The sequence below is a fragment of the Gambusia affinis genome, linkage group LG13, assembly GCF_019740435.1.
Source record: "Gambusia affinis linkage group LG13, SWU_Gaff_1.0, whole genome shotgun sequence".
Taxonomy (NCBI): domain Eukaryota; kingdom Metazoa; phylum Chordata; class Actinopteri; order Cyprinodontiformes; family Poeciliidae; genus Gambusia; species Gambusia affinis.
Genome location: NC_057880.1, coordinates 9,881,949 through 9,906,077, shown reverse-complemented (window position 1 = coordinate 9,906,077; position 24,129 = coordinate 9,881,949). Strand labels below are relative to the sequence as shown.

Sequence of the window (24,129 nt, the reverse complement as noted above, 5' to 3'; positions counted from 1 at the left end):
TGACAGCTGTGCTTGTTAGTCACCAACGTCATTGCTTCTCTCTCTCTCTTGCCTGGAGACACAGCTGAACCACATAAGAAACTATTTGTATTTGTTTGCCTCTTTCTGTCTTTACTATCTAAACTCACACTTTTTGGAAAAGGGCTATGGAATCCACTCTTACTTTCTTTTCGTTCCTCACTTTCTCCCTCTCTTCTGTTACTGTGCTGTCCAGATGGAGGAGTTAATAGCACGCATGCAGGATGAGAAAAACGGCATCCCCATACGAACAGTGAAAAGTTTTCTCACCAAGATCCCCAGTGTTTTTTCAGGTAAGTTCCCAACTCCCACCTGTCTGAGATCACCACTTTTCCCACTTTTTTGTGCATGACCACTGAAATTATTGTAGTAGTTGCTCAATTTTTGTTTCATTATCTGTGCTGGTGATGATACTCCACTCTTGTTACTTAAAAAAGAGAAGTGCTTAGGAGAAAACTCAAATAAAAAAGGGGGTAAGAAGTATACATTTATTAGAAAACAAATATAAAGAAAGCAAAAGAAATAAAGAAATAAAAACAATACCACACATTATATTAGAATTCAGTCTTTTAAGTGATAACAGTAATATTCCGAGATCGCAGTTGGACAATTAGGTAATAGCAGCACATTTTTGTTTCTTAAAACACATTAAGAAATTTCTTGACATTGTTGCAATAACTAAAAATTGTTTGTGCTTGTATTAATACCTAAACAGGGAACAATTGGTATTAAATGGTGAAACTTTAACCTACATTGGCCAAAGAGATGACATTGATTTGTTTTTACTCCAATAATGACTGGTTGAGGTAAATAAGTACATTTCCAGCCATCAACATTGATAGCATTGAAGATGCTGGATGTCTGTACCTCTACACTAACTATGGATCATCTAAAGGTTGATATAGGTGTGTTATATCTTTTGTTCCCCAAATTATTCACAATTGGGGCAAGATTTTTATGAAATGAAGAGTGTGGTGCATTGGCTTGATAAGAAAAGCATGAGAATCTCTAATAAATACATTACCTGAATGGTTGCATGCATTTCACCTGAATCAAACATATTTTTCTTCATCACTGAACTCCAATTTTAGCCTTTTGAGCTCCTGCACATATCCTCCTGGGGATGTGTGTCTAATAATTGCAAAGAGATTTTATCCAACTGGTAAAGTGTATTCTTGGCATGGAGAATGGGAAAGCATTATGGTGGAAATATAATAACCTGGCATGTTGTGCAGTCCTTGGAAGTTTTAATGTTTATCTCATTTAAATTGTCAGTGTCATACTTTGAAGGAACTTTTAGATGTCCACTCTTCCCCAACATTTCAGATGCTTAGCATTTAAAAAGACGGTGGTATGACTATCAGAGAAAGTTAACAAATATCTCCTCTAATGTTCAGCAAAGTTTGAAGTTATATTTTTAACTGCAATTGATGCAGTTAAAATCCAAACAACTTTTTTTCTTATCAACATTAAATTAGAAAGATTTTCTTGTTCCAGATCAATTACAATTACCAAATTTGTAAATGCTTTCAGGGATAATTACCTTAATTTTTGAAGACATGTCCTGTGGTCTCATGAAAGCAAATCTAAGCTGTCGAAGGACAAAGGAGAAAGATTGTAAGTCAGAGAATAATGTCTGGATTGTGAATTATGGAGGAGCAGGAATCATGTTGTGGAGGTGTTTTGCTAAGGAGGCCCTGGTGAATTTTATAAAATATACTGGATCATGATGATACCATAATTAGTCATCCAAATGGACAAATAGCCTAATCACCATGTTACTTACAATGTGGTATAAGGATTTTTTTATTATTTGGAGCGGCCATCACAAAACCCCCAATCTCATAACGTTGTTTACAAAGCTGTTAGCACCAACGCAGTTATATTTGCGCTGTCATGAATAATGGGCCAAAATTCCAATAAAATATTGCAAGAAACTTGTGGAAGAAAACCCAAGTCATGCAGCTTAGAGGGGAAATAATATTAATTCCTGAATTTGAAGAAAGCTCAGAAATATTCTCACAAAAATCTCTCTTCTTTCCGCCATAGAAATATGCTTTGAAATACTAAGTGACCTAACAGTAAATATTCAAATATGACATATCAGTCAGTGATGGGAAAATTGTTGTGTCTTAATACTGCATATTTAGCTAAAGATTTTGCTTAATATTTTAAAGGTGGCGGTGCAATTACATGCCACCTTCTAGAGAGAATCATTGATTACTCAGTCACCAGCTTTAACTTCACTCTGGCCCTTTGACCAAAACTCATACAGAAACTAATGATACGATGCAATGTAGACATGCAAAGAAAAAAAAAATGCTTCCACACGACTGGAAATAATCTACTCCTTACACACTCACTGATGCAGACTTGTGGTGAGAGATATATTGTCTCATCAACTGAAGGCAACAGGGAAAAATAAGATACTGTGAATTCAGTATGCCTATAATGAAACAAAATTTATTGCATTGAAATTGAATTGTATTGACTGATAAATTGTCATTGTAAGATAAAATAGTTTTTTTAATTTGACTTTCTTTCTGATCCCCTTCTGTGCTTATTAAATAATTCAGATTTCAGTATAAAGAAATGGCCTACAGACTAAATACGAGAAACTAACTTGGTATGTTATTATTATAGCGTTTTTAGCATCAATATCGATATTATTGTTAATACTACTAGAGCTACTATTAGTAATACCTATGGAAATATTGTAAGCACATCATTGAATGTACAGCGTTAGCCCTTAATCAGAGTAGAATAAAGGTATACTGCTGCAATAGTTATGAATAAGAATAAATATGTGTAAGGTTGCTGCAAACGGGCTATATTTTTATAAGTTTATACTTGTATCTGCTTCTTTGAACATTTATTATATTCATTTAATATATAGTCATTTTATTTGTTGTTTATAACATCTAATAAACGTACAAAATAAAATAAATAATAATATAAATACTTTTGGGCTTCAGTTTTTTTTTTTCAAATAAATCACCATTTTTATGTTTTGAAGCACAACACTGTGGATAAATAGATATTTGTTTACCATAAGTGTGTCTCTTTAGTGTGAGTAGGTGATGTATTATGATATATGTGTCACTGTCAGCTGCGGTACAACTGATCTAGGGCTAAAAAAACATTTCAGCTGCTGTCGTCTGTGTATGCTCAAACATGTGAAGGTCAGTAAAGGATCATCTTTTCTTCTCTTTGCAACAGTAAAATGTTGCACTTTCATTAATTTTCTCTCATTTGGATTGCGCTGTGTTTTAATCATTTTTATTTTTTTTGATATGTAATGTTTTTTTCTGAGCTGTTAAGTTTTTGATCATTTTGATCCAAAAAAAATTAACTGCTCACTGAAAATGACACCTGAATATATCAGTGTATGGCTGTGACACATCTCAATTTAGAATCAAGCCTTAATGGAGAATTAAACACACTTTATTCAAGCTGGCTCTAAGAAAGTAGGTCAACTTCCACAGGATGAAAATAGGGTGGTTCTAATTACATTCGTCCATCAAAACTCACATCTAGTTGGTGTATGTGCAAATGCAATGGGGGATGCAATAGAGGTGAAATAAAAAGCCAAATTTCAGCCGCACAGAGTAGCAGCTTGATGGACGTAACATCAGCCACACGGCTACTCTGTCTTGTTGCATGAATTCCCCCATGTCTCCATTTCACACCTTTTTCCTGCCTTCTGTGCCTTTGGTCTGCTCAGCACACCTTCACCTGTCACTATGACAGACAGTAATGATTGCTCGGAAAATATATAGTCAAAGTGCTAAAGTCGCATGTTGTGTCGGAGTGTGAAAATGCTCGAGGGAGAGCAGAGGATGCTGTTATGTTTGTCTGGGATGTGAAAATGATTCAGTCACATTCTCAGCGGTAAAGATGCAAAAATGGCAGCCGTCATAAAAGTCGTTTCACATTCCTGCATGTAAAAGTGGCACATGAGTCACGTGGACAATCTCCTTTCCTCACCTCTACTTTGTTTATGCTGGTTTGCAACATAGAATGCAATCACTGACTTATTAAATGCTTTGAGTCACAAATTCTGTTGTTATGCGGCACATAATACGTGCTTCAACCTGCCTTTGTACCTGGTGTCATTTATATTAATGGTTTGGAACCAAAGAGAACAAGCCTAAAGAGGGCGTCAGAAAAGAATATTGGATAATGGATGGCCTATTACCCACCTACATGGTGCAAGGCAAGAGACATTTATATGCGCTGTGATAATGAAGGGAGGTGGACAAGGTTAAGGGTGACAATGTTTTCTGTTTCACTCTCATTTATATGCAGAAAGCATTTGAAGTGAATTGGTAAATTCTTAGCTATGTCTATGATTCATACTTATGTACTCTCTCTTATTACAGGTTCTGATATAGTACAGTGGCTCATGAAGAACCTGGACATTGAAGATCAAGGTATGTTTTTAATAAGATGCATTCAGTTTTATTTATTAGTCGAAGAACAAAGCCAGCAAAACCTGATTTGGTAACTAAATTAGTGTAACTGCTGATATAGTTATCAGAAAACAGGGACAGCTAGAAGTTCAAGAGCACAAATGTTGCTAAAATTGACAAATTGGTGCTCACTTAAATTGATACCAAAAAAGTAATTAAAGTACTAAGATCTCAAATTTGAAGCTACTTCTAGTGCCTACAAACTAAAAGTACCTGTAGTTATAAACCTGCTACTGTAAAAATATCACTATTTGCCCTTCTGTTCTTCATGGAGTAACCCAGGTAAAACAGGCTGCTGGGATGTTTGGGTCGCCAGCCTGCAGTTGGTTGATAAACCAGCATGCGGCTCGTATTTTGCTGCCGCTAGTCTTAAACAGAGCGAGAAGTGGTGCGATTGTAGATTCCTATTATAACTATTCATACCATTTATAAGCAGAAACTGCAACACTTGTACTTCATGTAAGTCACTTAAAAGTGTAATAATGTTCTTTCAGCCAGCTGTCAGCCAATGCTATGTAGTGGTTTGGCAGTCAAGGTGTCTAGGCGGCTAAACATAGAACTTTTCTCCAATCAGCGTTCAAAAATACCAGCAGTTTCTAGTGTAAACCAAGCCATGTCAATATTTAATGGTGGCTAATGTTACGTCGTACATCATGAATGTTATTTAAAATAGTCAAAATCAGCTGATTAGCTTTTAATTTGTGTGTACACTACATAAAAAGAACACACTTAGACCTGTAAACATACTACCTTCTAGCTAACGCAAATGTAGCAGTCCATAGTTTTACATTTCTCCTTCAGCTGTCTTTCTGACCCTACCTTTTGAACATTCACAATTCCTACTCTTGTTCTTTCTTTTTAATATTCTTACTTGTGGTATTTATTCTGTTTGTGTGACAATTTTGTAAGACTCAGATTACTAGTTCAACATTTTATGGTACATGCAGTAAAACATCAAACAAAGCACTCATTTGAACTGAAGATGGAAAGAAAGGCGAACTGGAATAGCAGCACTGAAGACTTATGTGAATGAATGAGTGCATAGTAAGAATACCAAATGTGAGAAGGTGCAGTCAGGCTTTCGTATTGGTCATTTCACATGTGTCAACAGATTTTTCATTTTAACACAGTATGTGCAAGTATGTCAGTTGTCAAAACTTGGTGACAATGTATTGTAGATTCCAAGCTTTGTTGTACCATTCTGTCTTCCATCACCAGTAATTGCACTGAGCGAATTACTGGTCATTGTAAATTTTATGTTTAGCTAAATACATGAAACTGTCTTCCAAAAGATTGGTTCTTTCTCAGGTTAGACTAAACCATCCTGTGACAGTGACCTGTCTGAGAACATGTCAGCGAGCAACAATTCTTGTCCCCACAGACTGTTTCTTTCAGATCTGAGCGCTTTCCGCAGAACGGACACAAAACATGCTGTCAGTCACCCCGCTGTGGCAAACACTATGTTCTTTTGAAATCTCTGTGACTTTCGCTGAGGCCAACTCCTGCAGGAGTTGACAAACGACTAACAGAGATGCAATTAATTGGGCTCAGCACAGCACAACGGCAGCAGCCACGCAAAGTTTATTAAGTGAAGGCAAATGAGCTTATTTGAGCTGAGTGGAGATCATGAGTTTTTTGCTAAATGAATCCCTCAGATAATACACTCACCACCCCGTTTAACTCATTATCCTCTCATTTAGAAGTCTCTGTTTATTCAGACCAATTTTAATGTGGCTTATTTTTATTTATTTAAATCTAAAATGTTAAGTTACACTGTGGACAACAATCTAATTCCAACTATATTTTCCCTATTTTTTCTACAATTAATAAAGGACCTTAAATCATGATGGATAAGGATCTGAGTTATGTTGCAACCACACAGTGAGCTTAATGGCAAAAAAGCTAAAAACTTCACATTTGAATAACTGCAAAGCATAATATTTCAATGCCACCAGATCTCATAAACAACTATTAGACACTGTCTCTAGCCCAACTGGTTGAGAGTGATGCCAGAAAAAAAATAAATGTATATATTTATATTTCTTGCTCTACAGTCGTGGAGTTTTCTAAACTCTTCTAAGGCTTTTAGTGGAGCTGTGTGCTTTGGTCAGAGGAGAATTAAGCTTTATTAAGACTGCTGTATAAGATGCAGTATGTGATGCTTTTGGCATGTCCACATCCCGAAGTTCCAGAAACCTTGATAAAGTGTATGGAGTTGTGAGAGATGTGTCACTATTTTATAAATTTCTGTGTTCAAATTAAAATTTTTTGCTGATAAGATTTTCTATGAACCAATTCCCTTTGATTTCTCTGTATGTGTGGATTAATGGTGACATCTGGTGTGAATATCATGTCAGCGGCCCTACTACCTTAACTGACGAAAATGTGGACATGTTCAATACCTATTTTACCCTACTGCAGGTTAACACATTGAAAACACTGCTGTCAATTTGACATTATTATGCGAAGTGAAGAAAAATCTCTTGATTATGATTTTACTTCATTAATATGGTTATTTCTGTATTTTCCAAGCATATATTGAAACTTTTTTCTCTTAAATGAGAAGGTAATTATTTCAGTTTTCTTAATTTAGTTAAAGAAATCTGTCAGACGTCCAGCTTTTAATTTAATTTATGTGCAGTTCTAAAATTCATTTGAAAGAAATGTACATCTTAATGTTGTCTGTATGGCAATGACAGGATAGATCTTTAAAAGATGACAGGTGGCTCTCCATTACGCAAACGCACCAAAATGCCAATATAATGTATGTAAATAGGGTTCAGGTGTAGCTTACAGCTTAACAAAGCTCTGAAAGTATGACTCTGTTTATATTCCTCTGCATGCCTAATGATGTACCCTGCTGGGATAGCTCAAATTATGTTCATCCCACAGGAAAGAAAAACAACACAGATGTGAGAATGTAGAAAATTAACTTACTTTCTAGACTTTTTCCTATATCACTATTTTCATAATAGACCAGTTAGCTGTAACTAAAACTACAAGTACTGATATAAAGTATATGATAATGCAAAACTTTTACATAATAACTTGAAAAATTTGATAAAATTTTGCAGTGCAGTATATGGATTAAATTTATAGTTAAAATAGTTTAATGCATCATTGACATTTGCTTTGTAGGATATAATAATTCAATAATGTACATAGTGGTTTTATTGCTATTTAAATGCGTGGTAAAAAAATACTTCTCGAATAGAAGCAGTTGTAGACCTTAGATGAATAAACAAATCTCGATAAACACCTGAGGGGAACTCAGCAGAAACCAACAAATAAATGGAAACTAATAATAATCCAACAGAGTGTTAAATTGTCAAGAGTGTGCACCAGGTAGGGTCTGATTTTGCATATGAAAGAGCATTTCATCCACACTGGTAGATGTAGCAGGAAAATGATCTCAGGGGGAGGACACAGGGCTTAGCCTGGAGAGGATACATTTATTTCCCTGTCATGATCTTTATCTTCTGTGTCAACCTTCTTTTTTTTTCTTAAATCTTTTCCCCATTTGAGACAAAACTCCCTCCTGTATAGAACTGTAGAACTTCACAAATTGAAGCTGACAGGCTGCATGTTTAAAAGGTTCATTGTTAATAATCACTTTTTTATATCATGTTTATATTACAGATGTCTTACCTGCTGAAAAATGCTAAATTAGAAGCACCGAGTTAAATAAGTGTATTGAATATTATAACATTAAACTTTTGTATCCAAAATCTTAAGCTCATTGAGGATGAAGTTGGGTAATCTCCAGGCTGTGACACTGGGTGATTAGAAGGGTTATGTGTACAAGCTGACATCCAGCATGCAGTAGATATAAGGAAGAAGGAAAAGGCTGGTAGGTGACATTGATTGTAGCAATGTTGCCATGCCTCTACGCCCAAAAGCATGAGTGTAAGGTTAATTGGTTACTATCTCTTAGAGTGTGTGCATGCATGGCTGTTTCTCTGTGTTGCCCTGTGATGAACTAGTGACCTATCTAGTGTCTACCCCTCCTCTCATCTAGTAACTGCTGGAGAAAGCCACCAGCCTCCCTGTAATCCTGGGAGGATAAGCAGGTATAGACAATAGATGGATAGAATAGTAAGGCCAGACTTACAGCTTAACATTTCTCTGTGAATATAAAGGAACCATAAATGTATGCTTTTTCCTTTTTTTTGCCATCATTGGATGAGCTGTGTAAATGTAATCTGAGATTTTGTGCTTGTATAAATATTTAAAGCACAGCTGAATTCAGCTTTTAATGACATAATAATGGCCAAGTCATTTTCCCTTTGTACAAATCAGGTAAAATACATAACAGTGTTGTTAAAGTCTTCATTAATACAATATTTTTTGTTCTTCTACTATTTTAATGTCTAATAATGGTAACTATAATTACAAAACTACATATATATGGAAAATTGTTGGTGATATAGTACACAAAAAATTAGTCTTGAATAAAATGGCTTTTCTTTAAAGTAACATACAAAAAGCTGGTAATATTGTGAATTTGACAATGTCGGTGTAGATGCTAGATGCTAGATAGCTGTATGGATGAAAATCTATTTTTTTTATCTAGTATTTTCAGAAGACCCGATGAGCTTTGTCAGGTCCTTAGCTACTTCTTAAAACTTTATAAATCTAAATGATATGAAGAAATCAGAGCCAATATTTCATATAAGGAATTGCCCTTAGACATAACACTGAAGCTCAAGAGGAAGGGATTGTGTTATGAGTAAACAGATTTAAATAAAGTATGAGTCATTATTTATTAATAAATTGAGCCTTGTCACAAACGTGCTTGTGCACAAACACACACAGACATCCTGACCTCTTAAAGCTGCAACAGTCTCCTCAATGCTAAGGGAAAAGCTGGTCTATATTTATCCTTCACACATGCAACCGGTGTGTTTAGATGTGTATGTGTCATAAAGTGAGAGGGCTGCGATGTACTCGTTTTCTGCAGTAAGTCTCCGTTAGTGTATTGTTAGACTATGAGAGACATTTTAACTCCATCTTCCAGTTTTGTTAGAAACAGAGACTGAAGCTCTGCTTTATGGAAACTCATGTAAATGACGTGTTTCCTGTGCTGGCTGCTAATGAACAAAATGTGTCAACACATAAAAAGAAACATGAAGGTCTTGTAGATTTACAACTGCAGGAAATACCTGGTGGCAGATGAGACACCCGGTGGAGTATGATGAGATGTTTTCATTACCTGATGGTTTAAAATCAGGAACAGTAAACCATGTGCTGTGCAGCGCCTGGGGGGAAGCGGGTTTTCACTCCAACCAGGCACAACACCAGGTGATGTGACTGATGAGTTCCTCCTCTCCCGCTGAAGGTGGGCTAATCAGCCATACCCCCGGCTGTGCTGTGTGTTGTTGGAATGGAGGCCTGTCTATCCATCTGTCAAAGCACTGTCAGATGCTTTTAAAGCAGCACTTCTTGATTCAAGGACTGGTGCTCAGAGTCATTATTTAGTTCAGGATGGATGTGCATCTTGGAAAGATGGTGGGCTGCATTAACTAACCTACCCTCTGAACGCAATTCATGATTTAATTTGATTTAATTCACGTGTCTTAATAAAGTAGTTTAATGTTTAACACAATGCTACCCCCTGTACCTGTCTAGCTTACTTATGGGCCAATTTATCATGGTTCTATCACATAAGGTCCTAATTAAATCTGACATGGATTGTTTACATGCAGATTGTTGTTTTTGAAAGGTGTTTTGAGTAAACTGAGGATTTTCAGCTTACATCTAAATAATACATGACAATTAAGAGTAGTTTATCACTATAGACCAATAAAAAAATCCTTTTTATACAGAAATGTGAGCTTAATAAAAAGTATGTTTAGTACTTGCTTATAGGTTATTTTCAAAAGATTCCTTTTGTCTGACAAACATCTGAACACATAATCCAATTTATTGCATAATTCCTACCAAAGGAGAAATATTAAATAGACAACCTCTCTGACTGGACTTTATGCACTATGAATTTTCTATTTGCTCTAAAGCAGAAAATGTGGAGACCAAAACAATAGCTTATGGAATATTAGTTTTTTTTTAGACTTATATAGCTATTTGTACCAGCGCTTGGATCAACAGAACCAACACTGGAAGACCAAAATATAATCTGACTCTTCACTCTAATCTGTTTTTTCCTAGTGGAGGCTCTTCACTTAGGAACACTGATGGCTGCTCATGGTTACTTCTTCCCTATTTCAGACCATGTTCTTACTCTTAAAGATGACGGCACTTTCTACAGGTTTCAGGTAAGAACATTCGTGCACAGCAGCATTTCACTTTAACATCTACATAAGTGGGATCTGAAACCTAATTCATTGCTGCCCGGTCTGGGGCTTTAACCTGATAACGTTTGAAGTTATAAAACTGACAGTTAAGTGTTGAGTTGTTTTTTTGTCTTTTCAAAATTTGCCCCGTTATTCTTCCACATTTTTGTGCATCCAGGATATTCTTTTAAGTACAATTTTGCTCATGTTTGATCCACTGATGAGTCATTCATTGCTCAAAGTTTATTTATAGCAATTTTCATGCAACATTGTGCAACAGTGTTCTGCAAATGTATAAAACAGATTTAAAGACATAGAAACTGCAGCAGACAATTTCAAGCAAAATACATTTTTAAAATAATTTCCAAATAAACAAGATAATTACAGAGGACACGGAATTGTAAAAATGCTAATAAATATGCAGAGCCACTGACCATAAGGTTTTAATCTGGTGTTATGTAAATTTATAGAAACCTTAACACTGTTTAAGATGTGCTCTAGTCTCCACTCCAAACAATATACAGAGTGCCTTGTTGTGTGGCTGAAAAAAGGAATGAATCAGGAGTTGTTCTTTATGGTTTACAAATATAGAAGAAAAAGCACATTATTCCCAATGCCTGCAAAGACAGACAGTTGTAGTGATTTTTTTATTTTTCATTTGGTTCTCCAAGTGTGCTACAAAGAGCTGACCTGAGTAAATCAATACCTAAGACTGTTTGTGTTGGTGGTTGGCGTCACTTTGCTTTTTATGTGTAATCGGTTCTCATCTGAGGCCAGTCTATACAATGCTGCCCTAAGGAGAGTCAAGATTCATGTTTGTGTCTGCTCTGAGCTCTCTTTCTGAAGAGAGTGGATGTCCTTTAGACCCAACACCGAACCCATTATACAGTAAAGTGTTTTGTGTGACTGATGTCGCAGTGTAGTTCTAAGCCTCATTATCATGGTGGTAAAAAATATATTGTTTTGAAGAACTGTGTTCTTTGTTATGTACCGGTTTCTTTGTATCTTGTTTCCTAATGTTCTTATCTTTCATTCAGACTCCATACTTTTGGCCGTCAAATTGCTGGGAACCTGAAAACACAGACTATGGTGAGAAAAATGTTGGAACGTTTTCATATTCATGATGTGTTCATTAAAGGGCCTTGCAGAATTCATATTCTGGTATATTTCATTGGGGGGTTGGAAACTCCCCAATGAAATAGACACAAGATGACACATTCACAAGTTGACAAAATTGTTGTTACTGCTCCGTTAATGACAAAACTGATCCCGTTGAACCGCAATTCAAAAGCATTGTCTGACTTTCACTGGTCAACTTTCTGCATTTTTTTTCTTTTTAATTTATAGCTACTTTTGTCAGTTTCAAAATATTTCATTGACCACTGTGAGTTTATGACCATTGTGAATATGATTGCACTGCTCTGGCAGTATAAACATATTGCCTGAGCAGTGCAATTACATGATTCCACAAAGTATTCACTCAACAGGGCTAAATACAAATGCATGTCACCTTTTTTCAGTGTTATTTCTAAAAAGAAATTGATTTCTTTCCACTTCATAATTGTCTTTGACCTTCTTTTGCATAAAATCCCACGTTTACACTTCTCATGTCACAAAATAAGAACAAATGAATGGCCTTGAATGCTTTAGTAAATCACCTTGTTGTGTCTACATTGTGGTTTTATAAATACTCTTGAAACTGAAATTGTAGCCATGCTCCTCGATTCCATGTAGCAGTGTCCTCGACAGCAGCAATGCGATGCATCTGGACAGAAAAGCAGAGATGCGTCTGTTTGCAGGCACCTGTTGTTCACAGTTGGCTGAGCATTTTAATGTTGATACAGGGAGGAGCTTTTCATTTTTACAGACAAGCAGAGTGGATATAAAGCTTTCATAATGCCAAAAATGTTTTTTTGATGAATACCCGCACCCTGGTAGGTCTGTCATTTGCAGCAGAAGAGGGAAAGGGCTAAAGCTCACTGTGGGAATAATCCCGGGAGCGCCAGGGGAACTTCGAGAGCAGCAGATGCCGAGGCTGATTCACGTGAATGATGCCCCATAATGAAAACAGTCTAATGGCATAATGAAGCTCCCGCATTACGGTCCGTTAACAAAGAGATGAAGGGACGATTATAGCACAGGAAGAGATCAAAAAGTCAGGGATGCACACACAAGCGCTCGCAGGAACAGACATGCTCGCAGCGTGCACAGCTAAATGACCTTTGCGATTTGCAGGCCAGTTTAAATGTGCAGTTGAGAGGATTCAATGCATAAACGCAGAGCCACTTAAGGCTGTTAAAGCAAAGCTGAGATTCTGTTCTCTTTTTATTACCAGTCTTTCCCTCTGTCTTTTCCAGCTGTTTACCTCTGCAAAAGAACAATGCAAAACAAAGCACGTCTGGAGCTCGCTGACTATGAAGCGGTAAGTAAAAGATCTGCTGTTAGTGTCACATCTCCTTAAATCCTCTCCATTTACTTTCTTTCAAGATAACAATGAGCACAACTGATTTTACTTCATGCTTAATCAGTGACTTAGGTATTTTCTTGGGTCCTTTTTTTATTTTAAAGATAGGAACTAATCTGCCTGTCAAGCAAATATAAAAAGCCAAGTTTCCTCAAAGCCTTTCTTTTCTCATTTGTTTTTTGTTTCACCCACAGGAGAGCTTAGCAAGGCTACAGAGAGCTTTCGCCAGAAAATGGGAGTTCATCTTTATGCAAGCAGAAGCACAAGCAAAGTAGGTTACTAAAAGAACCACATATGCATTGAGCCATGATAAGCGAGTCCTCTGCTTGTTATGAATCATGTTAGGAGTATACCATCATGATTGTTAACAGGTGTGCACATCAGAGGGAACATGAGGGTTTGATTAAGACAACTGGTATTTTTTTTTCCGTCTCCAGGGTTGACAAAAAAAGGGACAAAATTGAGAGGAAAATTCTTGATAGTCAGGAAAGAGCATTCTGGGACGTGCACCGACCAGTGGTGAGTAAATCCACAGGCTGTATTGTTGTGACTTAATAATGCTGGAGTTCATAATATTTCAGATGATCAACACTATGACCCCTTTAAAAAACAAATCAACCTGCACACCCTGTTCCAGCATTCTCAATTGGAAATTAGTACCGTGAAGAAAAACAACTTGAGCTTTTTTGTTGTCAGTCAATTTCACTGAAATCGTATCTGATAGATGATAAGCTGGAAGAAAAATCATGCTTTTTTTTCAACATTATTACAAACAAAACTCGGAAAAGATATGTCATTGATCTGTATTAAACCCCCATTACTCAAATAACCCAAATAAATCCCAGTGCAACCAACTGCTGTTAATCCAATCTCACTGCAAATAAGATTTTTCTGTGAAAATTGGAGCAGTTTCTACAAGAACATCAGAGAACAAAAAGCATGAATGACAGGAAACATGGTAGAAAAGTCAAAAATTAAGCTGGATTTGGAAAATGAAAATTTAGCTAGTCTAACTGAGCTCTTTTGGAAAATGATGTGCAGAAAAGGATTTCTTGATGTGCAAATATGATAGAGACAAACCGCAGTTTATTTACAGCTAGCCCTGAAATAAAAAGTGGTATTACAAAGCGTCAACTCCAGTAATCTGAGTACAAATGCATGCTGAACTTAATTTTTTTTATAATGCATCTTCTAGCTTACACACCACATTTAGACTTTCAAGTTTTTCCTTATAACATGACAAAACTCAAAGGTTAAACGGATTAGGCACTGAACATGCGATAAAGCATAAAACCCAATGGGTTACTGTTTCACACCTTTCATTCCCAGTAGGGATGTAATCAAGGTGTTTAATAAAGAAATAATGTTTTAAAAATGTCATGCACTTACAAGCACTCTATGGATTATACAATGTCACGTGCTTCCTGCAAAATTTAAATGTTGTAAAGAAGCAAAGCCACTGCAGAGCCACTGATGTGTATTTGCCTTTGTCATACACATGAAATGCCACATCAATAACTGTCACAACCCATCAGCTTCAGTAGCGCTTTTTACCTTGTTCTCTGCACACTTGCTTTGCATTAGCATTTAGTTTTCTCCCTCTTGAGTTTAAAGGGTCTCTTCTGGTGTGTTTCTCCCAAAGACAGTTTGGCGGTTAATTGGAAAATAACGAGTTCAATTTATGCATCCTTGGAGCAACATAATCAATATTAATTCAAATTTCACAGTGATGCCGTCGAGCTTCTTAGCTCCGTTTTTCTGCAAGAGGGCGAGATTATGACCACTTGTTCAATCAGCCAGAAGCTGTACTCTGAAAGTCTGAGTTCCTGCTCCTTGACTTCTTTTTTGCATCAGCTGGCACATTCCTTGTTTAATTAAACACCCTTTGACAGATTACCTTAGATATTTCACTGCATGATTAGGCATATTAGATTATATTAGCTGATACTCATTTAGTGTAGGAAAAATTGCACTTTGAACCCTGAGGTGGTGTAGACTGTAGAAGATCTGGGAAGCTTCATGGAGATAAAATAAAGTTCAAATGGGCTGTAAAACATTTTTTATAATAGAAAGGACAGTACCTTGTGTAGGCCTTAGGGGAATGCCGGAGAACTTTGGAGAACAAGACCAAGAAACTAAAACTACTTAAAATGACGAGTACATCTCATGAAAACTATCAAGTAGAAGAATCTGTCAAATATTAGTGGTACTCATTACAAATCTGCACTTAGTGGAAAAGCAGCAAGAAGAAAGCAATTGTTTTTCTAAATTTATGTGGAGAGCTCAACCAACCCGTTGGAACCCGTCTTCTCCAGGTTCCAACGGAGAACTGTGAAGGCTGTATATCCAACCACTCAGCATCAGAGGGTTAACACAGACTATAGATGTATGGAATGGAAACAGTGTATCCATTACACCAGAAATATTTCTAGCAGAAAGAAAATATCTATCTACAATTGAAACGGTTAAGCTAAATTAAAACCTTATTATTTACATTTTTCTCTTATCACAGCCTGGTTGTGTGAATACAACAGAAGTTGACATAAAGAAGTCCTCCAGAATGAAAAATCCACACAAAACCAGAAAGGTATCCTAGTTTGTACACCGTTCTTGTTCTTGCTAATGTTAGTCTGCGTATTCAGAGCTAATGATTCTGATGCATGCTTGTGACTGGTTTGTCATCTCAGTCGGTGTATGGGCTACAGAATGACATCCGTACCCACAGTCCTACCCACATCCCCACTCCAGAGGCCAAACAGCCCACAAAAGAAGAGCTGCAAGATCAGGTTAGATCTGAAAACGGTTATCACGCTTTACCGACAGGAGGACCTGTGAGACCATTCTGTAAATTCTTTTTAGGAGGTTTAGTTCATTTCAGTGCAATTTGTGCAGCCCTTCTATTTTCAGAAAATGGAGTAAAAATTGGGTTGAATGTGGTAAATTTGGTGCACGAAGTAAAATAATCTCATCTGATGGATCTAATGTCTTCTGTGAGTTTACTGCATACTTGTTGTTCCATGCTGTTGTTTCAGATCACCTTTGGGCAATTACAATTAGACCGGCATCGACTGAAAATGTCCAAAGTGGCAGAGAGGTGAGCAATGTTCCTCGTGTCTTCATTGAGTTTAGGCATCGATCTGTTTATTGAGGCGTTAAACGGTCGTAAAATGCAGAGGAACCGAGGACTTTAGTGACCTTGACAAGAGTTTGGGTTCAGATAAAATCTTTTCTTCTTTCCTGATCCCACAATACTTGATACTTCATGTGCATATTTGGCATTTGTTCAATAAAAAGACTGGTGTACAATATTCAGAAAAATGCTTCTCTATCCTTGCATCCAAACAAGATATTAATAAATATGTTTTATTTAAAATTTTGGAAACTCTTGACATTGTAAATTCACCTTTTATTTCTAAGAGAAGTGCATGTAATTACAATAATTTTATGATTTATATTTCTGATTCGTCACAGTCACGTTTCTGTTTCGTGTTCTGTTGTGTGCGATAGTTTGCTGGGTTACACAGAGCAGTATGTTGAATATGACCCATGCCTCACACCTCAAGACCCATCTAACCCCTGGATGTCAGATGACACCACCCTCTGGGAACTTGAAGTCAGGTAGCTACATGGCCTCATCAAGTATTCAGTTCAATACCTTCACCTATTTTGCAAGATACCACAGATTTATATCTTAAAAAAAAAATATATATATATTCCTGCTTTCGGTTTCCTTCTCTAGCAAGGAACCAGGCCAGCAGAGGGTAAAGAGGTGGGCGTTTGGTATTGATGAGGTCCTGAAAGATCCTGTTGGAAGAGAGCAGTTCCTGAAGTTTCTTGAGTCGGAATTCAGCTCAGAGAATCTCAGGTACTTCAGAAAATACAGGAAACTTCAAAACAATATACTTTTTAAAATGTTTTATTTTAATTTTATGCCATTACTTGAAGCCTTACATGGCTTAAAGTAGCTACCTGCGTTGCATTATCTATGTTTCAAGATAACGCAACATAGATGGATTAAATATTGCTTTTTTATTGCAGTGGAGTGAAACCACCAGATCTCAACTGGGTTGCTTTCTTTCTATCACCAAAGAGCTTTGACTTTGTCACCTAACGTCTCTGGTGTAGGGGTTAAATTATTATTTGCTCTGCGCAAAGCTTTTGTGGTTTCGGGGCTGAACTTTAGATTTGACTGTTATCATCTGGGAAACTTCAAAGAGTGTCAGACATCCCTGGAGGTCTGTATGTTTATTATAACCTCCCTACACACAGCTGGAAGTGTTCAGAGTTGATAATGAATAATAGTGCTAGATTTATTTATTTATGTTTAGAAAGCATATTTATTTGTTTCAGTGTATACGAGCTAAAAGGATCATTTCCACTAAAGCGGATGGCAATATTTAGAAAAAAGAAATATCAGAGTTTCTAATAATAAACTGGATTTGATCCATTCATTCATCCATGCACAATGGTCCTTATGGATGATATGCAACCTGGACCGATCACCACTTCAAAAGAGGACAACACACGTACCATATACCATGCATTCCATGCACACACGTACCATGTTACACACAAACATGTCATGCACGCACTGTCACTCACGCACAAGGGTAATTAGTAGAGACCAATACTTTTTTAAGCCATTTTAAAAATGCTCTGTTATAACATTGATATAATTTGGTAAATCTGTTGAAAGTAACTTTGCAAAAATATATGATGCTGCAGTTATATTTAGATATGAATATTTTTGCTGTTCACATTCCAAAGAAAGTGTAGAGCACCAAAGGTCCAGAGAATTCTTACAGGCAGCAAATGGCTCATCAGCGCCCTCTGATGGTATGAGCCTGGACTGTAATTCTTCAAACACCACACATACCTCAGTTTAACTAAAGTAAAATAACTGTTCATTACTCTTTTTTTAATTCCTAATGTATATGTAATAAAAACAACATGTTTTTGGAATGTTCCCTAGAGCAGTCTCATTTGTAGTTTGGATGACAAGTCAGGTGTGGCTATGCTGTGACAAGACTACAAGGCCCGTGATTCAGGGAAGCAATAAGCAATTTATTTCCATACGAGCTGGTGTCCTCTATAGTTAGGAGATTCAAATCAACATTCCGATTTTGCCATTCACTGACAATTCTTTCATCACAAGGAAGTGTATATTTCAAAAGACATAGTTTAAAATCACAGATTCCAATGAACGGGTAAAATCCTCTGTCAGTAGAGCATTTGAACCTAACCACAGGCTATTGTGGAAATCAAAGTTAGGTAATCTATATGTAAATCTCAAGTGGCAAAAGCACCAATTTGAGTTGGAAACAGGTTGTACTAGATTATTAAAAGTTGTACACAAAGCAATCTAAGTAAATTTTCAACAAATATGTCTGTACTGTTTTTCTCTCTGCTGTTGGGATTCAGGTTCTGGCTTGCAGTTCAGGAACTAAAGAAGCGACCCATCAGAGAGGTCCCAACTCGTGTTCAGGAAATCTGGCAGGAGTTTTTGGCCCCCGGAGCGCCCAGTGCCATCAATGTGGACTCCAAGAGCTATGGCAAAACCACTCAGAATGTCAAAGACCCTGGACGTTATGCGTTTGAGGATGCACAGGTGAGTTATAATGTAGCTATTTATTGTGATAAGCAAATCTGAATTGCATATTTCAAATAGTCAGGTAGAAAAAGTTTGTCTCTGAATATTAAATGATGTCAAAACTATTTTAAAACTGCAGGTTGCAGTATATTTCTCCCTGCTGTTCGGTAGTTCAGATACATCTGGCATCTCCTTCTCTAAAGCACTGTTTTTGCTTTGGTCCTTAATGTTCTCATTCTGTTTCCTCCACAGGAACACATCTACAAATTGATGAAGAGTGATTCTTATAGCCGTTTCATTCGTTCCAGTGCCTACCAGGAGTTGTTACAGGCAAAGAAGAAGGTACAAGAAAACACAAGTCTTAATTTCAGACATTGAATAATACATCAAATTACATATAAATGTTAGTAACTAGATAGCATTTACAACATCTAGATGAAACTTGTTATTATTGTTTAATGGAGCTCAGACAAAGGGTAATTTAAAACAAATATTCATTCATTAGAAACTGGGACGCAGATAGAGCAGAAATTATTTTTCAGGTGTGATTGTTGCAGCTCACCACCACTGAAGTTAAGCTTGAAAAAAAAAAAAACTGAAATAAAAGAGTGGGTAAACATGGGTTAATTCAGAACAGCTGTAGTGTATTTATGTTCTTCAAACCTCTTACATTTTCCTCTGCCTGTCATTTTGGCAAAGATTTCGGACTAATATTTAAAAAGAAGACATTGCATTACCACCTGCATATGACGTGACTTTCTATATTTGATCAAACTAAATGTAAATACATTAATTTGTCTCTTGTGTCTCCACAGAAAAGTAAAAATTTGTTCTGAAGTCTCTTACTTCCAGGTAATGTCTATATAAAATATTAAAATTGATGTATTGTGTCACGTCGCCATAAAGTATTGTCTGTCTTTCAAGTAATGCTGCAACAGTGCTTATATGTGCTCATTCTACACACCGCATATTTCAGGATGTTAAGACATATTTAATTATTGATATAACTCAAATGTGTACACGTTCCTGGTATTTGAAGGTTATAAATCTAAAGATGGGATGCATGCCAAACACTAGCTGTGTTGTTTCAAAATACGAATCAAAGAAAAATTAAAGTCATTTTTTAAAAAATGTTGAATTAAGGTACGCTTATTGAAGTCAAATATTTATCACTGAGGGGATATTTAAAATGCAGTTTGTTTTTTTTAAATATTAGAGATTTACAGATCAGAGTTTTCTGATTTCTGATGAGATCTCACTTGCTATGTTTGTAATTTAAGACATTAATGAAAAGTGAAACAAAGACACAAAGATTATTGTCTTTGGCATCTTCAATTAGCAATAAGCACAATTGGCATTAATAACATACAATTAAAACAAATTAGAATTATATGATTAAAACAAGTTAGACTTGGATAATTGTTTTTAAAAGACCAACTTTAAAACATTTCTACCTCAATTATTTTTTATTGATTAGTGTTCTAAACTTAAATGTCAGATTTTAGTAGCTAAAAGCAGAAAATCATCACAGCTAACAAAAACATAGGCTTACATGTTTCACTTTGTGAGTAACTGAAATAAATAAACTTTTCAATAAGTCTAGTTAACTGAATATGACTGCGGATGCTAAGCTAAACCCTGAGAAAATCAAAAGAGTTCCAGCATTTCCAGATCCAGCATGTTCCATGACAAACAGATACAGAAAAAGATCAAAGAGAGCGTCTGTGCTGAAATATGTTCTGGCATCTGCTGAAGTCTTACTTCCTGTTTAACAAAAGCAGCCTGAACAAACAGTTGACCAAGCTCAGTGGAAAATAATTATCTTTTGATTAGTTTCATACACCTTTTGAGCTTCCTCTAACTTCAGTTTTGAACAAGTTGAAGACATCTTTGTCTGTACTGAAGTTTTTTTTGTAGTCTCCCTTACAACTCATTTTGCAAGGAGAGCTATTGGTTATGCTAAACATATACGTCAATGACACACTAAGCTAATTTGCATAATAAACTGTATTCATGTAACTGCAATGGATGTTATTGGAGAGATACTATTTTAAAAGTGAGAATAAATGTTTACATAATGCCCTAAATATTAGTAGAATCTGTTGGTTGTAGGTTTTGCACATCTGTAGCTATTATCAGTCTGGATAAAGAGGTAGCAGCGCTGTCTCTAGCTGAGAGGGACTGTAGGAACTGCAACATGAGGACTGGGCGGCATGTGAATGCTTCCAATTGGGATCTTAAGAAATTTCAAGTCAATAATTAAAGTGACAAAATTGATTAACTGGCTAGCATGGCAGCAACCACCTAGAGGTGTTACGTTTACTAACTGGAAAAATATTTAATTTTTAATTTTCGACCCATCTCGATCAGTACCAGTTTCAAAATAATTTCCTGGTGCATTCGTTTTAAATATATATTGTTTGTTAGTATGTAACCACTGTTCTAGTTTTCCCCTATGAACAGCGCCCAGATTCTCTGACCTACACTCTATCAAATACCTCACAGTGAGAAAATAGTGTCTTAAATGGCATCAGTGTATGTCGTAAATAGAGTGCGTAACTGAGCACAAGAGCAAGGCTAAAATAACTACAACTAAGACCTAAATGTAGTGCAACTTTGACCTTATACTAAAATGAGGAAGGAAAATGGTAAAGTAGAAGATGTACCAGTTTAATAAACCGTACTGGTCAGTAATGAACCAAGGGCAACGCACAGTTAACTTTAGGCACATTAGAACAATAGCACAGAATATATCCCATCCATTAATTAGGTATTAATCACAGGAAGAGCTAGAACTAAACATTACAACCCCAATGGATTAGTAATATGATTTTACCACACTTAGTGCAACCGTTAAGTCTCAGAACTGTTCAAAACAACCATCTAAACAAGTCATGTACATAAAAACAAAAACAACGCAAATGGCAATATTTCACTTTTGAAAAAACGTCATGATTCTATGTTGCTCATTAAATAAAATCATATGGTAATGACAACGATACATGTCTGAGGCATGGGTATGACTCACCTGATCGGACAGATATACCAGTTTGTCAAACGAGCGATCTGACAATGTATGGCTATCTGACAGAACACCTGTTCAACAGTCCATTCCGCTCACGAGCGTGGTTCGGATCTGCAGCTCCAAAATCCAGGCAAAACCTTTAGGAAAAGTTCGTAGCTCCAACTGGTTAGCTAAAAATAATAACAGTCCAAAATGGCATAAATCCAACCTAGTCCATGAACAGCCGCCGGCCGAGTGCCAGTACGAAGCAGCGGGCACGTACACATCCAGTACAGTTCTCACCCCAGTCCATCACAACCAATCAAATTGCTTAAACTTGATTTTGCCCTTGACTGACCAGTAAGGTGGAGACAAGTAAAATTGATGCATTTACTGCCAGTAGTAAATAACAGACGCTATATTTACTGCGTGTTTTAAGCCAACAGAAAATACATGTATGTACTATTGTTATGGACTTATACAGTGTGTAAAACCTCCAATATGTGAGTGTAAAACATTAACCAAGTTAAGTAAAAGGTGACTATTATTGTTTAAGGTGAAAAAGTCTACAATGCATTGTATCTAAGAAAAATGTTTAAGCAGTGTAGGAGAAAAGAATTATAACCTGAGGGGTTACAAGTATAATTTTGGATCTCCCTATTCTGAGTGTCTATGGTCATTATTTAGTCACAAGTACATACCACATTTTAAAGGGAAATTATTTAAAATGTCACTTTTATATGTTGTATTGTATTTAAGAATCCTCAGTTTGTCATACCAAAGCTAATTAAATCCTAAAAGATGTAGTTCATATTTAATTTGCAGGTTATCCGTTTATTGAAGCATAAAGAATTAATGTCAATTACTTCTGATGACCAACATGACAAAGTCAATATAACATGCGTTTTGGTACTTTTGTTCCATTGGTTAGCAGTAAACTTTGAGAAACGTTAACTCTAAATGTCAAAAGTGGGAAATATGGTTTCCATGGTAACATTTCACAACTTTCTTTATTGAAACTCGACTTTCTTCTTTCCTCTCGAGCACAGGTGGAACCACTGGCAGGCGAGAGACAGTAAAGTTGTGTGCCATGCTAAAAATCAATGGCTTCCCTCTCCCCGGGGTAGAAAGAAGGGGAGCCATCGCATCTCATCATCCTCATCGTCCGTCATCTACTATTGGCTCAGCCAGACAATGAGCCAAGCTGCCTGTTCGTCTGTTGTCCACAAGATGTTGCATGTCCATGGAGAGGATGTTTCAATTTCTCTCTCCTCTTTCAGTACAGATATTTCAAGTGTTCCCAGAAAGAAGGCGCTGTTGGACTCGAGGGGAGTGAGAGACTAAGAAACAAAATTGGAGAAAGTTCAATCCAGTGTCCCAGTTCTTTCCATGATAGCTACTCTGTTAGGGCACTTTCTCTCACTTCCAGCAGAAACAAATGATGTCAGAGAGAAAAAAGAAAAAGAATCCCTCCCCCAAGAGAGCAACAGCTTACACTGATAACTTTAAACAATGTCATTGCTTTACATGAGGTTACAGAAGCTTTGTCACGCTATGGGAAGTGTTGTGCAGAATGAATATACAAAATATATATATATATATATATATATATATATATATATATATATATATATATATATATATATATATATATATATATATATATATATATATATATATATATATATATATATATATATATATATATATATATATATATATATATATATACATATATATTATGATTCTGATTATTTATTGTGCATTTAGTTTGCTTTTCATAATTTGGTTGCACTACAATATTTAGCAAGGTCTCATCCAGATTTACAAAGACACTGTCTCCTGTCTTATGTAGAACATCATTCTTTGTTATTCTCTCCTGCATTTATTTTTATACCATATTTAAAGACACTTTTACTTACTTGTATTAATAAAGTTGATCCTCTATCTGTTACAGTGTGGTCTTGTACGTTTATCCATGGAGTTTGCATTTATTTTCCGGGGATCAATGCGCCTTCTGTCCTCTGTAACACGCAATGCAAAAATAGATGCCAGGAGCTTTGTTTATGCTGTGCACTTTTACAGTCAAACACAAGAGGGCGATAAGTTATTTCTCCATGACTTGGAAGATTATGACCATCTTCACAGATCAGTAAATATACAGATAGATGTGAATTTGTCATGCAAAAGTGCCATCATCCTCCGGCCTGCTGAAAAGGGTTATTGTTCATACGTTGGCCCTCTGATGTTTTGGAAGGTCTGTTGATGTTTCAGCCCTTTGATGCCAGAAG

General features: G+C 36.2%; 1 protein-coding gene across 1 annotated transcript in view; it reads left to right on the top strand.

Moving 5' to 3' along the window:
- Positions 1 to 23,430, top strand: part of rgs7a (regulator of G protein signaling 7a) — a 55,868-nt gene extending 32,438 nt beyond the window's left edge. The window contains exons 3-18 of the mRNA XM_044135716.1: positions 215 to 311; positions 4,401 to 4,451; positions 10,656 to 10,762; positions 11,818 to 11,869; positions 13,138 to 13,202; positions 13,439 to 13,515; positions 13,682 to 13,763; positions 15,757 to 15,831; positions 15,932 to 16,030; positions 16,277 to 16,338; positions 16,752 to 16,862; positions 16,984 to 17,109; positions 18,666 to 18,852; positions 19,087 to 19,176; positions 19,650 to 19,686; positions 22,888 to 23,430. Of these exons, the coding sequence (XP_043991651.1) occupies positions 215 to 311; positions 4,401 to 4,451; positions 10,656 to 10,762; positions 11,818 to 11,869; positions 13,138 to 13,202; positions 13,439 to 13,515; positions 13,682 to 13,763; positions 15,757 to 15,831; positions 15,932 to 16,030; positions 16,277 to 16,338; positions 16,752 to 16,862; positions 16,984 to 17,109; positions 18,666 to 18,852; positions 19,087 to 19,176; positions 19,650 to 19,670 (1,302 nt within the window). The 3' untranslated portion in view covers positions 19,671 to 19,686; positions 22,888 to 23,430. The remainder of the gene's footprint in view (positions 1 to 214; positions 312 to 4,400; positions 4,452 to 10,655; positions 10,763 to 11,817; positions 11,870 to 13,137; positions 13,203 to 13,438; positions 13,516 to 13,681; positions 13,764 to 15,756; positions 15,832 to 15,931; positions 16,031 to 16,276; positions 16,339 to 16,751; positions 16,863 to 16,983; positions 17,110 to 18,665; positions 18,853 to 19,086; positions 19,177 to 19,649; positions 19,687 to 22,887) is intronic.
- Positions 23,431 to 24,129: the final 699 nt, after the last annotated feature.